This window comes from Physeter macrocephalus, chromosome 9, assembly GCF_002837175.3.
Source record: "Physeter macrocephalus isolate SW-GA chromosome 9, ASM283717v5, whole genome shotgun sequence".
Classification (NCBI taxonomy): Eukaryota; Metazoa; Chordata; class Mammalia; order Artiodactyla; family Physeteridae; genus Physeter; species Physeter macrocephalus.
In genome coordinates, this window is record NC_041222.1 from 41,874,303 (window position 1) to 41,891,613 (window position 17,311).

The 17,311-nt window shown below is 37.6% G+C and overlaps 1 protein-coding gene across 5 annotated transcripts in view; it reads right to left on the reverse strand.

The window, feature by feature from the left end:
- Window positions 1–17,311, reverse strand: part of CFAP95 (cilia and flagella associated protein 95) — a 132,565-nt gene that overhangs the window by 37,340 nt on the left and 77,914 nt on the right. For all 5 annotated transcript variants that reach the window (XM_028493891.1, XM_028493893.1, XM_028493892.1 and 2 more), the window contains 2 exons: window positions 9,206–9,324; window positions 8,270–8,329 (listed from right to left, as the gene is read on the reverse strand). In XM_028493891.1, coding sequence (XP_028349692.1) covers window positions 8,270–8,329; window positions 9,206–9,324 — 179 coding nt within the window. The remainder of the gene's footprint in view (window positions 1–8,269; window positions 8,330–9,205; window positions 9,325–17,311) is intronic.

The following is a 17,311-nucleotide window of genomic DNA, read 5'->3' on the forward strand; positions in this document are numbered from 1 at the left end:
CTATGTCCAAAAAGCTACCCAGTGATCTAAAACACTACTAATTTCTTTCTTCTCCCATCATGTGGATCACATAAATGTTTGGATGATTCTGGAAACAAGACACATTTATCATAAAATTTCAACAATAAACACTAATCACTACCACCAGAAGGCAATGAAATTTGGCAAAAATGACAGGACACATTAGTTAGAGCTGACCTTGTGAGAGGTCTACCTTGCTTCTTCTCTATCCTCTAGTAGGTGGTCAGTACTTCTGGGCTGACCTCAAACTGACCCAGGAGCCCATGGACCTGCTTCTCACCCAGCAAATATTCTATGCCAGAATTGGCTTTTTCCTGTAAAAAAAAAAAAGAACTTCTCCTGTGAACCATTATCCCAGGACCACATACAGTTATATATGTATATTTAAATAAGGGCTTCTGAGAAATAAGATCTTAAAATTATATTTATACTATATCTCTTTCAAAATTGGATTTGCTTTATATAGTTTTTGTTGTTGTTGTTTTGTTCTATCATTTTGCTTTCTGGTTTTTTGTTTGTTAAATGGTCACAGACACAGTCGAGATATTATATGTGGAAAACCTTACTTCTTAGAATAAATCAGCTACAACTGTCTGGTTCTACAGACGAATCATATGATTTTGTATTAGATAATCAGACATCGAGGAGGCTTCTGATAATTAGTGAGTGAGTTTTCCATGCCTCATAAAGAGTACTTCCAAATTAAGTGAACGTTCCTTGAGGATTCTTGAGAACAAGGTAGGAGGGCAAAGAAAGACTCTTAATTAACTTACATCTTCGTGTTCCCATCCACTTTTCCTATGTTCCTTAAAGGCAATGTGCCTCACTACTTTTCTACAACTTTAATGTCTCTATCCATGTAGTAAAAGTAATGTATGTTAGAGACCCCTAAACATGCAACTCTAACCATTTGAGACCATGAGAGCACTATTAATGTCTAAGAGGTCTTTGAGCCTCCTTGGCTTTCACCCCTTCCATCACTGGCCAACGCCAATTTCTTGGTAACTCACTGATGCGATCGACTGTCAAGAGAAGCAATAACTCTAGTTCTGGATGAGCTCAATCTAGCCTCAAAGCATATTGATCTCATTTTTAAAGTGTAAGTCATCAATATCACTTTTGGTCTCAACCTGACTGTTCCATATATTGGAATTGTTTAAAATTTATCTCCATCTGTGACATATGTGGAAGGAATTATCCACCAAGCCCTTTTCTCTAGTTTAGGTGAGGAGTGATAAGTCCAGTGGTGTCAAATATTCTAGTTGTTCTGATTTTCAATATGTTCCACTGAGATGTTTGCTGCCAATTTAAGGAAGAACGGTGTTGCGTCTCCTTCACATTGGTTCAAAATAAAGCAGGTGGGCTATTGCTTGAGGTGTGAGAAAAGAAACAGACTGTCAAATGCCATCAATACATAATGGATATTATCTAAAATTAAGATAAATGCATCTGACTAATGTCTCTTTGATAACAAAGCTATACCTGTATTCTGATTTTTTCCACTGAGGTAACCTGAAGTTTAAATTTACATTATGATTACAGCTTTTCTTTTATAAGTTGAAGCACATTATTTTGGTCCATTGAGCAAACTCATTTTTATTCATTGCCTTTTAAAGTTGACATTTAACTCCTACAGCTGTACAGTTAGCAAGAAGCAAAAGAATATTTAATATTCAAGACAGCAGATTCTAAAACACCACAGTGGGCTTCCCTGGTGGCTCAGTGGTTAAGAGTCCACCTGCCAATGCAGGGGACACGGGTTCGAGCCCTGGTCTGGGAAAATCCCACATGCCACAGAGCAACTAAGCCCATGCACCACAAATACTGAGCCCGTGCGCCTAGAGCCTGTGCTCCGCAACAGAGAGAAGCCACTGCAATGAGAAGACTGCACAACGCAACAAAGAATAGCCCCCACTCACTGCAACTAGAGAAAGCCTGTGTGTAGCAGCAAAGACCCAACGCAGCCAAAAATAAATAAATAAAATAAATTTATTTTTTAAAAAAATAAAAAACAAAACACCTCAGCATTCTATGGTATGGAACATCCTATAATCAGTGTACATTAACTAAAAGAAAGAATTACATATGGAATTAGTGGAGGATGGTTGATGGTGCTCATGTATTTATTTCCTTGCTAATACTTGTGAATCAAGTAAAACAAACAAGTAATTCTAGCAATTCAAACTAATAAGGGCTGATTTTATAAAAGACCATGTTGTTTAATGTATTTACCAGAATAGAATTGAGAACAACTTTGGCTCTTCAGGCCTTAAAGTCCTAAATCAAGTAAAATAGGAATTAGTCATACCCCTTTTCCATTATAATTTGCTGTTCAACATCAGACATAACTAATTGGTTCATTCAAGAAATTAATTTTATCTGCTGCAGTTCAGGCTCTCTGTTAGGAGTGGGGGAGAGCTGCGACAGCCTTGCGCTTCAGAGCATTGAATTCAAAAAGAAAGACAAATAAGAATATAAGTAATAGCAACCTAAATAAATAGTGTAAGGATAAAAGAAGTACATGGTGCTATGAACACCCACAAGGGACCTACCAGATAGGCTGGGGGTGGCAGTAGGAAGGGAAGGTCCTCTGGAGGAGGTGACATTTCAGATGAGACTGAATGACTTCAGGGTTAAGATTGAATGTACACATCAAATCTTGCTTCCTCAAAAAACTCCACTAAAATCAAAGATACTCAAAAAAGTAAAAATAAACCCACAAGAACAAGGAGAACAGAAAAGGGACAAGAGAAATAAATTTTGGAAACTCAAGAGATGGACGAGTGGTCTCTGACTTAGCAGAAAGCTGAATAAATCCTAAATCAGCAAAGGAGGATTGGGGGAGAGCTGTTTGAGAAGCACATGAGCTCCAGGCTCCTCCTCCACACCCTACTGCTGGATAACTGCCCCTCCCCTACTCCAGCAGGAAACTAGAAATTTATTCACTAGGAAGGGTAAAAGAGAAAGTTCTTGACCAACAACACAGTTCGGTGACCATACACGATGAAGGATTAATATTGATATCCTAGCCAATTGCCCTACTCACTTCAAGAACACAGGCACCAGCCCTTTGCCATTCAGATGGGCAATTTGGGGAACTTCCTCTGGGGAATGTGACCAGCCCATGAGGAAAGACTAAAAATACTGATACCAGGGCTTCTACCAAAAAAATGGCCCACCTAGATTCCTCCAGTGAAGCTCCAAATCAACAAGCTTCACACACAGGTTCTGACCCTCATCTCTTAATCATGCACAGAGAACCAAGAATTAATTACCAAACATCTGAGGAAAGCTTCTAGTATGGAAGATAGAGACCAAGCAAACAAATAAAAGGCAAACTAATAAAAAGTATCTTGGGAGAAATAGATACGATGCATGAAGAAAAAAATGAAGGAAAACAAACTATTATTAACATCCCCACACAGATAAGAGAAGATAGTTCAGTCATGAAACAAACAAAAAAGGATTCTATAAAAACAGAAGGATTCAGAAAACAAAAAGAGAACTCAATAGTAGGGTTGAAGACACAGAGAGTAAAGTAAAGACAATAAAGATAAATATAAAATAAAGAGAAGATGAGAAAATTAGAGAACCAGGGGCAAACCAACATCCACATAAAGGATTTCCAAAAAGTGAGAAAACAGAGAAAATGGAGAGTATAAATCATCAATGAAATAAATCAAGAATATTTTCCTGAACTGATAGATATGTGTTTCTAGATGAAAAGGGTTTGCCAAGTGTCTAGCCCAGCTGATCTACATAGCATTTACCATGTATGCACAAATTACTATTTTAACTGTTTTACATGTATTAACTTGCTTAATTGTCACAACAACCCTATAACATGGTGGCTTTATAATTATCATCCCCATTTTACAGGTGAAGAAAAATGAGGTACAAAATGGTTAGGCAATTAGCCTAAGTTCACACAGCTAGTAAGTGGCAGGGCCAGGATTTGAAAGCAGGTAATGGAGCCCTGAAGCCCACTACACAATACTACCATGCAGGAGGGAGTACCATTGTGAAATTTTAGAATACACTATAGACAGTTCTATTTGATTTTTTTAAAGCAGGAGTATGTACTATTTTGATAATGCATGCAGAGCCCAGCCCTTGACTAAGAACCTGAGGGAAATGCCATGCAGACTACTGTTCCTACCTCCAAACACAACTTCCTTCTGTCCAATACTGTATCCTACAAATTCCAGTTACATCAGAAGCTCTAAATTCCTATTCCCGCCTCCCAGCTCAACAATAACACTGCTCTACTCTTGGGATCACCCCGCTGCGCTGCAGCCAGGAAAAGTGACTTCAGTGCATAAGTGATGCTCACATCTCATCTTCAGGAGCACAGAACCACACTGGTTGCTATCCAAGCCTTGACAACAGCTGCCTAATATGTTTGGCTCAGTCCTGTAGTTATTTGTGGCAGGACAGTAAGTCTGAAACCAGTCCTCATATGCCTGAAGATATCTTTATTTGACTCTCACATTTAAATAATTCTGGGTTCAAAATTCTTTTCCTTCAATATTTTAATATTATGCTCTTGCATCCAGTGTTGCTGTTGGGAAGTTAATGTCAACCTGATTTTTATTATTTTGCCTTATTTTGTAACTGTCTTTATTTCTCTAAGTAATAAAGCTTTAAATTTTGGTTCCATTGGTTTTAAATTCCTGTTACATTTGTTCCATCAGGTCTACTTCATCTGGTATAGGTTGCCTATATCTTTTCATTCTTCATGATGCTTTTGTTCTTTACATGTGTCATGAAAAATGGAGAGTATAAATCATCAATGAAATAAATCAAGAATATTTTCCTGAACTGATAGATATGTGTTTCTAGATGAAAAGGGTTTGCCAAGTGTCTAGCCCAGCTGATCTACATAGCATTTACCATGTATGCACAAATTACTATTTTAACTGTTTTACATGTATTAACTTGCTTAATTGTCACAACAACCCTATAACATGGTGGCTTTATAATTATCATCCCCATTTTACAGGTGAAGAAAAATGAGGTACAAAATGGTTAGGCAATTAGCCTAAGTTCACACAGCTAGTAAGTGGCAGGGCCAGGATTTGAAAGCAGGTAATGGAGCCCTGAAGCCCACTACACAATACTACCATGCAGGAGGGAGTACCATTGTGAAATTTTAGAATACACTATAGACAGTTCTATTTGATTTTTTTAAAGCAGGAGTATGTACTATTTTGATAATGCATGCAGAGCCCAGCCCTTGACTAAGAACCTGAGGGAAATGCCATGCAGACTACTGTTCCTACCTCCAAACACAACTTCCTTCTGTCCAATACTGTATCCTACAAATTCCAGTTACATCAGAAGCTCTAAATTCCTATTCCCGCCTCCCAGCTCAACAATAACACTGCTCTACTCTTGGGATCACCCCGCTGCGCTGCAGCCAGGAAAAGTGACTTCAGTGCATAAGTGATGCTCACATCTCATCTTCAGGAGCACAGAACCACACTGGTTGCTATCCAAGCCTTGACAACAGCTGCCTAATATGTTTGGCTCAGTCCTGTAGTTATTTGTGGCAGGACAGTAAGTCTGAAACCAGTCCTCATATGCCTGAAGATATCTTTATTTGACTCTCACATTTAAATAATTCTGGGTTCAAAATTCTTTTCCTTCAATATTTTAATATTATGCTCTTGCATCCAGTGTTGCTGTTGGGAAGTTAATGTCAACCTGATTTTTATTATTTTGCCTTATTTTGTAACTGTCTTTATTTCTCTAAGTAATAAAGCTTTAAATTTTGGTTCCATTGGTTTTAAATTCCTGTTACATTTGTTCCATCAGGTCTACTTCATCTGGTATAGGTTGCCTATATCTTTTCATTCTTCATGATGCTTTTGTTCTTTACATGTGTCATGATATTTTTTTAAGACTGGGAATTCATCTGTATTATTACTAAGATGATCAGTTGCCTCTGCTTTTTTTTTTTTTTTAATGTGTGCCTCTGCTTTTGATGACTACATAAGTGGTCCACTGAAAAGGGAGGCTTAGCTGGTGTCTTCTGTGTATGCGTAGGAGATATGAGTTGAGTGCCTCTACTGCACTTCTCTGGGCTTAACTGCACTTATTTTCCCTGGCATTTCTTTCTCCTCAAGATATACTGCCTAGTTCCTCTACATCTGAGATTGCTTTCCCTAATTGGAGTTGGGGGAGACAACTCAGGTTCCTCCTGGCTATCTGTACTGGCATTATAGATCTCAATGCTGAGGTCAGAGCTGCAGGGAGGTAGGTTGCTGGCATCAAAATTTCTATTATGTAAAGCCCTGGGTGTCTCATTTTCTGTCCTGGGCTGAAAACAGCAGTTAAAATCAATGCAGAAAAATCCAACTTGGAGCATATAATCCAAGTTTGCGAACTCAATAGATAAGCCTTTTTCAGCTCCAATCCAAGCCTGGCCCACTGAGGTTACAGCTCTCTCCCTGGGTTGGTCCAAGTCTCCATGTAGAGACCTCAACCCTGCCTTCTCTCTTCTCCCTTCATCCCATCCCTCAGCAATCTTCTGCTCTAGCCCATCATTTTCTAAAGATTTTCTCAGAGTTTTGATATAGCTGTCAAAGTCTGCCTCTGGATTCATTCTGTCTACCCATGTCTTTATTGGAATTTCTAGATTTCAGTGCAAGAAAGGGAGCCAGCAGGATGTTTTTAGTTCATCACCTTGATGGAAGCAAGAAGCCCACCTCCTCAACGATCATTCTGGGAATACTCCCTGTGGATCTTCCAGCCTACTTAGAGATGCTACAGCAGGCTGTAGGGGACACAGACCAGGCCAGCCTTGCAGGAGTAATGAAGATTAGAGCCCACAGTTTAGAACACATGGCCAAAATTATAACAGATGACTATGAAATGGGGTGGGGCATTATTATTTAGGGTACTCTCCACCCCCACCCTAGGCAGACTCTGCAGAACAGGTTAGCTCTAATGCCAGACAGCTCTCAAAGGAAGCAAAAACATCTAAATTTTCAGTGATGATATGTACTCATATCTTCATAATACAAAAGCCAACACTTAGAATTTTTTCATGCTTGTAAGTACCTATATTTCATCACTTATCTATTTATCATTACAGAAATTATGAAAGTTCATCTTCTTTAGAAAGATGAGTGGAAATTTCTTTTCTGTAGTAACAAGTCATGCTGCCCCCAAAAGAAATTTATTTATCAGTAAAAAATAGTAGTTTCTTGCTATACACTCAATTCTCATTATTCACAGTAATATTCTATAAAGGCACTGTGAACACTGAATTAGCAAATCCTGAATCTCTTCCTAGCCCTGTAGGAAATACAGAGCTAGGTTCCTTCAAGCCTCTGGTCACAACATTTTCATCAACCAATCAATACATACCTTGGTTTTATGTATGTTTCTGTTTGAGACATTTTATTCAATATATAGTTGCCACATTAATGTTGAATATGGCCAACCACACTATAACTCATGCCTGAAGGAAGCTTATCTAACACACCTATTTTCTTCATAAGGCACATCACAGCCTTCTTGTCCTTAGAAACACTAGATAGCACTTTAGCACTACACTTGGAAGCCATTTCAAACAGCAAAATCACCAACAAAAACCACAAAAAAATGCAAAAAATCATAGATGACCATGAAAAGGACACTCACATACAGTATGAGAGTTGGACCAAGAAGGCAGAGTCTTGCCTTGTTCCACCTCAACTGAGAATGTGTGCATTGGGTGACTCATATTTTTTGCCGCTTTATGCATATCCATTAATGACTGCAACAGCACCCTTAGTATTGATTTGGGGGTTACACATAAATTTTAGCAAGTAAGAGAACTTATAAATATAGAATCTACAAATAATGAGTATTGACTACTATATTATTATTATTATTATTATTACTTGCATATTGACGGGAAAACTTTTGTTAAAGGAAAGAAGTCTAATGCTGATTTTTTTGTACACACACACACACACACACACAAACACACACACATATCACTGTTTTTAATTGTTTTTAAATGATAATCTATTTTTCTTCTGACAGGTTTGTTGGTATTAATAAGTTGGAAAAAAATAAACACCATTTTTTTAAAAAAAGGAAAGAAGTCTGTAAGATGGCACATAAAGGGCACTTTGTTGACCTTGGTTCACCCCTCACTCCTTCACCCCTGCAAACAAACCTCCTGAACCACTGAGAAACATTTTGTGCAATCTGTAGCAGCTTAGGGACTATGAACATTTTGAACATTTCGTACCAATCTGATGGGTGTCTAGGAAAGAGAGCTCCAAAACCTGTGGCAGGCAATCCAGTGTCCCTGGAAACAAGATAACAATTTTGAGAAAACATGTCAAGTTGAGATTTATAAACTTTCAGAGCTATACAAAACTAATTTGGGAGCTGAATTTTTATTATAATTTTTTTAAAGGATTTCCATGTTTGCAACTTTAATGCACTTTGCAAAATAAAATGTCCCAACAAGTAAATGGAAAGAAATTTCAGCATTTTGTCCAATAACTACAATACAAGATGAAGTCTATGTCACACATTTCCATGGAAAGGCGCTATGCCAGGCTGCAGGACTACAGATGTGACTAAGAAACAGTTCCTACCCTCAAGGAACAATTTCAGAGGAAACACTTTCATATAAATAACTTGAATGTAAGTCCAACTGCTATGTAGAACATAAACAAAATGCTCAGAGAGCAAGAATATGAGAGCAATTAATTCTGATTAATGACAGCTTACCTAATTCTTACTGCATGTCAGGCAGTATTTTTATGCACATTTCATACTTTTCATCTAAACTTAAAACAACCCTATAAAGTAGATACTTTTATAATTCCCATTTTATGAACTGAGGATTATAAATACCACATAATTTTCACAAGTAAATTGTGGAGATGGGGTTCAAACCTAAGTCGTCAGAACCAGGACCAGAAAAAAAATGTGTAAATGGGAAATGACATTTTAGAGGGACCTAGAATGCGTAGTGCTGATTGGCAAACAAACAAGGGAAAGGAATTCCAAACAGAGGGAACAGCATGAACAGAACGCATGGAAGCTTGAGATGTGTTGATTGTGCTTGATGTGGTCCTGTAATATGTACCTGGGGCCACTATACCTCTTCACTACTTATATAAACCCTTTCCTGAATGTGCCTGCTCTAAGCAAAGGACAGTACGAAGCATACCTTTCAATAATTCCAGAGCTCATCGTTTCCTCATTCAATAAAGCCTTGCTCTTTATTTCAGCCAATTCTGTGTTTAAACAAACTTGTGCCATTTTCTCATGTGTTTCTGATATCCAAATCTGGAAAAATAAAAGCGCATACAAGGAAAATAAATGAATTGCCACAAATGCTCAGTTACTAAAATATATTTCTGAAGTACATTCTAATTTTAATTGTTGACTCCATTAACATTAAAAAATAAGAAATGTCCCATAGCAGTCAATGATTACATCATAAATATGTGAAAGTGGCAATTCTTTACTATGTTTTGTTGGAAAATAAAAATCAAATTTGTGTTTCCATGAAATGGAAAGTACCGCATTCAACTACATACTAATGCTTATTTGCTTTTTATTTCCTTCTCAAGATTAGTATATTTTAACTTCTCTAAGTAAGAAAATGTACCAATCACTTTGTAAAGTACATAGGACTTCAGATACCATCACCATCATCATTATCCATTCTCTATCACAGAGGATAATTCAATGAAATATCAAGCAATTATCAGTACGAGAAAAACCTGATAATTACAGGGTGTACTAAAGTCAACTGCGGAAGCATCATGGTAATATCTAGAGGATCTCAAAACAAAAATTGATGCTGAGGATTCAATACTCTTCCCATACAAAACTAGAAGATCACAAATGTGGAGGTTCACAGCAGAGATTCAGAACTCACCACCACCAAGAAACCAACTACTTTCTCCAAATCTGAAGACTAGCTTCCCTAAGACATCAAATGAAGCCCAAGATCACATTAATTCCACTAGATTTGTTCAGAAAAGAGAAACTACTGTTTAGAAATTTGGAGACTTCAGCTGCAAGAGTATCATAGATAGAGTCAAATTCCTTTGGTTCATTTTTGTTAACTGTAAAAAGGCTCTGTAAAACTAAGAACCCATCCTATGCAAAGCAATTATAACTGTAGTCTCTGATCCTGGCTCCCTGGTCTCCTCCTAGGCTTCTATAACCACTGCCCCCTAAGATCTCAACCTTCTAAATCACCAGCCTCCCAGCCTAATTTCCAAGCTCTGACTCCTATACTCTTAGCTCAACTACTCTTCCTCATAGATTCCAAAGTTCACAAGTAAATGGCAGGGGACACTGTATTGGGCTTCATATTTTATACTTTAACGAAAAATAAGACATTATCTTTTAGGGAAAAAATTACTAGGCATCACTTTAAGGTATAAGGTTGACCCCAAAATTAACCTTAGATATGATCTCATCATTTTTTAAAATTTTATTGATTTATTTACTTTTATACAGCAGGTTCTTACTAGTTATCCATTTTATACATATTAGTGTATATATGTCAATCCCAATCTCCCAATTCATCCCACTGCCACCACCACCACCCCCGCTTTCCCTCCTTGGTGTCCATCTGTTTGTTCTGTACATCCATGTCGCTATTTCTGCCTTGTAAACCGGTTCACCTGTACCATTTTTCTAGATTCCACATATATGTGTGGAATCTTTCTCTTTCTGACTTACTTCACTCTGTATGACAGTCTCTAGGTCCATCCACGTCTCTACAAATGACCCAGTTTCGTTCATTTTTATGGCTGAGTAATATTCCATTGTATATATGTACCACACCTTCTTTATCCATTTGTCTATCGATGGGCATTTAGTTTGCTTCCATGACCTGGCTATTGTATATAGTGCTGCAATAAACATTGGGGAGCATGTGTCCTTTTGAACTATGGTTTTCTCTGGGTATATGCCCAGTAGTGGGATTGCTGGGTCATATGGTAATTCTATTTTTAGTTTTCTAAGGAACCTCCATACTGTTCTCCATAGTGGCTGTATCAATTTACATTTCCACCAACAGTGCAAGAGGGTTGCCTTTTCTCCACAACCTCTGCAGCATTTGTTGTTTGTAGGTTTTCCTATAATGCCCATTCTAACTGGTGTGAGGTGATACCTCATTGCAGTTTCGATTTGCATTTCTCTAATAATTAGTGATGTTGAGCATCTTTTCATGTGCCTCTTGGCCATCTGTATGTCTTCTTTGGAGAAATGTCTATTTAGGCCTTTGGCCCATTTTTGGATTGGATTCTTTGTGTTTTAAATATTGGGCTGCATGAGCTATTTATATATTTTGGAGATTAATTCTTTGTCCACTGATTCATTTGCAAATATTTTCTCCCATTCTGAGGGTTATCTTGTCGTCTTGTTTATAGTTTCCTTTGCTGTGCAAAAGCTTTGAAGCTTCATTAGGTCCCACTTGTTTATTTTTGTTTTTATTTTCATTACTCTAGGATGTGGGTCAAAAAAGATCTTGCTATGGTTTATGTCAAAGAGTGTTCTATGTTTTTCTCTAAGAGTTTTATGGTGTCTGATCTAACATTTAGGTCTTTAATCCATTTGGAGTTTATTTTTGCGTATGGTGTTAGGGAGTGTTCTAATTTCATTCATTTACATGTAGCTGTCCAGTTTTACCAGCACCACTTATTGAAGAGATTGTCTTTTCTCCATTGTGTATCCTTGCCTCCTTTGCCACAGATTAGTTGACCATAGGTGCGTGGGTTTATCTCTGGGCTTTCTATGCTGTTCCATTGATCTATATTTCTGTTTTTGTGCCAGTACCATATTGTATTGATTACTGTAGCTTTGTAGTATAGTCTGAAGTCAGGGAGTCTGATTCCTCCGGCTCTGTTTTCTTCCCTCAAGATTGCTTTGGCTGATTTCTTTCATCCGTGTCTTATAGTTTTCTGAGTACAGGTCTTTTACCTCCGTAGGTAGCTTTATTCCTAGGTATTATATTCTTTTTGCTGCAATGGTGAATGGGATTGTTTCCTTATTTTCTCTTTCTGATCTTTTGTTGTTAGTGTATAGGAACACAAGAGATTTCTGTGCATTAATTTTGTATCCTGCAACTTTACCTAATTCATTGATTAGCTCTAGTAGTTTTCTGTTGGCATCTTTAGCATTTTCTATGTATAGTATATCATATGGTTTTTCTTCTTCAATTTGTTAATATGGTGTATCACATTGATTGATTTGCGTATATTGAAGAATCCTTGCATCCCTGGGATAAATCCCACTTGATCATGGTGTATGATACTTTTCAGGTGTTGTTGGATTCTATTTGCTAGTATTTTGTTGATGATTTCTGCATCTATACTCATTAGTGATATTGGTCTGTAATTTTCTCTTTTTGTAGTATCTTTGTCTGGTTTTGGTATCAGGGTGATGGTAGCCTTGTAGAATGAGTTTGGGAGTGTTCCTTCCTCTGCAACTTTATGGAAGAGATTGAGAAGGATGGGTGTTAGTTCTTCTCTAAATGTTTGATAGAATTCACCTGTGAAGCCATCTGGTCCTGGAATTTTGTTTCTTGGAAGATTTTTAATCACAGTTTCAATTTCATTACTTGTGATTGGTCTGTTCATATTTTCTATTTCTTCCTGGTTCAGTCTTGGAAGGTTATACCTTTCTAAGAATTTTTCCATTTCTTCCAGGTGGTCCAGTTTATTGGCATAGAGTTGCTTGTAGTAGCCTCTTACAATGCTTTGTATTTCTGTGATGTCCATTGTAATTTCTCCTTTTTCATTTCTAATTTTATTGATTTGAGTCCTCTCCCCCTTTTTCTTGATGAGTCTGGCTAAAGGTTTATCAATTTCGTTTATCTTCTCAAGGAACCAGCTTTTAGTTTTATTGATCTCTGCTATTGTCTTCTATTTCATTTATTTCTGCTCTGATCTTTATGATTTCTTTCCTACTAACTTTGGGTTTTGTCTGTTCTTCTTTCTCTATTTCCTTTAGGTGTAAGGTTAGATTATTTATTTGAGATTTTTCTTATTTCTTGAGGTAAGATTGTATTGCTATAAACTTCCCTCTTAGAACTGCTTTTGCTGCATCCCATAGGTTTTGGATCGTCTTGTTTTCATTGTCATTTGTTTCTAGGTATTTTTTGATTTCCTCTTTGATTTCTTCAGTGATCTCTCTGGTATTTAGCAACGTATTGTTTAGCCTCCATGTGTTTGTGGTTTTTATGTTTTATTTCCCTGTAATTGATTTCTAATCTCATAGTGTTGTGGTCAGAAAAGATTCTTGATATGATTTCAATTTTCTTATATTTACCGAGGCTTGATTTGTGACCCAAGATGTGATCAATCCTGGAGAATGTTCCATGTGCACTTGAGAAGAAACTGTAATCTGCTGTTTTGGGATGGAATGTCCTATAAATATCAATTAAATATATCTGGTCTATTGTGTCATTTAAAGCTTCTGTTTCCTTATTTTCTGTCTGGATGATCTGTCCATTGGTGTAAGTGAGGTGTTAAAGTCCCCCACTATTATTGTGTTACTGTCGATTTCCTCTTTTATAGCTGTTAGCATTTGCCTTATGTATTGAGGTGCTCCTATGTTGGGTGTATATATATTTATAATTGTTACATCTTCTTCTTGGATTGATCCCTTGACCATTATGTAGTGTCCTTCCTTGTCTCTTGTAACATTCTTTATTTTAAAGTCTGTTTTATCTGATATAAGTATTGCTACTCCAGCTTTCTTTTGATTTCCTTTTGCATGGAATATCTTTTTCTATCCCCTCACACTTAGTCTCTATGTGTCCCTCTGTCTGAAGTGGGTCTCCTATAGACAGCATATATAAGGGTCTTGTTTCAGCCAGCCTGTGTCTTCTGGTTGGAGCATTTAATCCATTCACTTTTAAGGTAATTATCAATATGTATGTTCCTATTACCATTTTCTTAATTGTTTGGAGTTTGTTTTTGTAGGTACTCTTATTCTCTTTTTTTCCCACTTAAAGAAGTTCCTTTAGCATTTGCTGTAGAGCTGGTTTGGTGGTGTTGAATTCTCTTAGCTTTTGCCCGTCTGTAAAGCTTTTGATTTCTCCATTGAATCTCAATGAGATCCTTGCTGGGTAGAGTAATCTTGGTTGTAGGTTGTTCCCTTTCATCACTTTAAATATATCGTGCCACTCCCTTCTGGTCTATAGGGTTTCTGCTGAGAAATCAACTGTTAACCTTATGGGAGTTCCCTTGTATATTATTTTTCATTTTTCCCTTGTTGCTTTTAATAATTTTTCTTTGCCTTTAATTTTTGTCAGTTTGATTACTATGTGTCTTGGCATGTTTCTCCTTGGGTTTATCCTGCCTGGGACTCTGCGATTGCTGGACTGGGTGGCTATTTCCTTTCCCATGTTAGGGAAGTTTTCAACTATAATCTCTTCAAATATTTTTTCAGGTCCTTCCTCTCTCTCTTCTCCTTCTGGGACCCCTTTAATGTGAATGTTGGTGTGTTTAATGTTGTCCCAGAGGTCTCTTAGGCTGTCTTCATTTCTTTTCATTCTTTTTTCTTTATTCTGTTCCTTAGCAGTGATTTCCACCATTCTGTCTTCCAGGTCACTTATCCATTCTTCTGCCTCAGTTATTCTGCTATTGATTGTTTCTAGTGTATTTTTCATTTCAGTTATTGTATTTTTCATCTCTGTTTGTTTGTTATTTAATTCTTCTAGGTCTTTGTTAAACATTTCTTGCATCTTCTCGATCTTTGCCTCCATTCTTTTTCTGAGGTCCTGGATCATCTTCATTATCATTATTCTGAATTCTTTTGCTGGAAGGTTGCCTATCTCCACTTCATTTAGTTGATTTTCTGGGGTTTTATCTTGTTCCTTCATCTGGTACATAGTCCTCTGCCTTTTCATTTTGTCTCTCTTTCTGTGAATCTCATCATTTTTGACAGTAAAATATTTCAATAAATCAATCAACATCATTGAAAATTATATGAAACAAAGATATTGCCAAACTGAAATAATGAGTATTAAAAGGAAATAGATAATAGCACTAGTGGTTCTTAAGTTTATTGACTGCTTATTCTGTAACACACACCATATTAAGCACTTTATATATGTTATTCCCCTAAATACTTTAAGCAACCCTGAGTGTTGTATATCAATCATCATGGTGGAAGGAAAAGAAAAATCAAATGGGGAATGAAGAGAGTTTAATAAAGAATCTATTTATAAAAGTGTGGCCAGAATTCAGAAAATAAACAAACAATGATGATGCACCCCGAAGACAGCAATATTGGGGAGGCATAGGGTAGGGCAGTTATGGAACCCAGAATGATCTACAGCTGTAAAGAGAGGGTCACTTGGTAGTTGTGGCATTCAGAACAGACACAGTGTTTCAGTCTGTTCCGGCTATGTTACAAATATCACAGACTGAGTGGCTTATGAACAACAGAAATTTATTTCTCACAGTTCTGAAGGCTGGGAAAGCCAAGATCAAGGCACTAGCAGTGACTGGTGAGTGCCTACTTCCTAGCTGATAGACAGCCATCATTTCACAGTGTCCTCACAATGGCAGAAGTGGGGAAGGAGTTCTCTGGTGTCTCTTTTATAAGGGCATTAATCTCATTCATGAGGACTCCACCCTCATGAATTAATCACCTCCCAAATGTTCCATCTCCTAAGTCTATCACACTAGGAGTTAGAATTTCAACATTTGAATTTGGGAGGGATACAAACGTTCAATCCATAGCATATAGCCACTGCCAAACCATGGCCCTGCAGGGAGGAAAGCACAGGAATGTCCAAGCCAACTCTCCTCCCACTGCTGATCACCTGTCAGTGCCTTCCAAAGGCCAATTCCTGGCAATTCACAGGAGGTCAGAGGGCAAAAGAGCGCACTGATGCAATCCATAAAGGTCAGCCTGCTTGGCACAAAGCAGGGTTGAGAAGGGTGGAGAGTGGATCTGGAGGGAGAAAGGAAGGACCTTTGGCATAGTTTATCTTCATTTTAAGGAAGGGAAAACTGAGGCTGAAAGGCATAAAGTAATGCCCAGCTAAACCAGAGAGAAAAGTAGAAGTTCCACAATTCAAAACATGCAGTCTGACTCATTCATTCATTCATCCATCCATATCTGTGAAGTGCCAGGCATCCTACTAAGTTCTAGAGCTAGAGTATTAAATAAAACCCAGAGGCTATCCTGGCTGTAGCTTAGTTGAGTTGCAATAAATCATGGGGATAATGGTAATAACAAGAGCACATGGCCAGACACCATTCTAAATGTCTTCACATTAAATGCTCATGAAAACACTATTCCCACTTTACACCCAAGGAAATAAAGACATGGAAAACTGTAAACTCTTGACCAAAGTTACATCCTAGTAAGTGGTGGAGCCAAGAATCAGTAAGAGGCCATCTGACTCCAGAGCCCACTCTTTTTTAACATCTTTATTGGAGTATAATTGCTTTACAATGGTGTGTTAGTTTCTGCTTTATAACAAAGTGAATCAGTTATATATATACATATGTTCCCATATCTCTTCCCTCTTGTGTCTCCCTCCCTCCCACCCTCCACATCCCACCCCTCCAGGCGGTCACAAACCACCAAAATGATCTCCCTGTGCTATGCGGCTGCTTCCCACTAGCTACCTATTTTACGTTTGGTAGTGTATATATGTCCATGCCACTCTCTCACTTCGTCCCAGCTTACCCTTCCCGCTCCCCATATCCTCAAATTCATCCTCTAGTAGGTCTGTGTCTTTATTCCCATCTTACCCCTAGGTTCTTCATGACTTTTTTTTTTCCCTTACATTCCAATTTGTATGGAAACACAAAAGACCCCAAATAGCCAAAGCAATCTTGAGAACGAAAAATGGAGCTGGAGGAATCAGGCTCCCTGACTTCGGACTCTACTACAAAGCTACAGTAATCAAGACAGTATGGTACTGGCACAAAAACAGAAATATAGATCAATGGAACAGGATAGAAAGCCCAGAGATAAACCCACGCACATATGGTCACCTTATCTTTGATAAAGGAGGCAAGAATATACAATGGAGAAAAGACAGCCTCTTCAATAAGTGGTGCTGGGAAAACTGGACAGCTACATGTAAAAGAATGAAATTAGAACACTCCCTAACACCATACACAAAAATAAACTCAAAATGGATTAAAGACCTAAATGTAAGGCCACACACTATCAAACTCTTAGAGGAAAAAATAGGCAGAACACTCTATGACATACCTCACAGCAAGATCCTTTTTGACCCACCTCATAGAGAAATGGAAATAAAAAGAAAAATAAACAAATG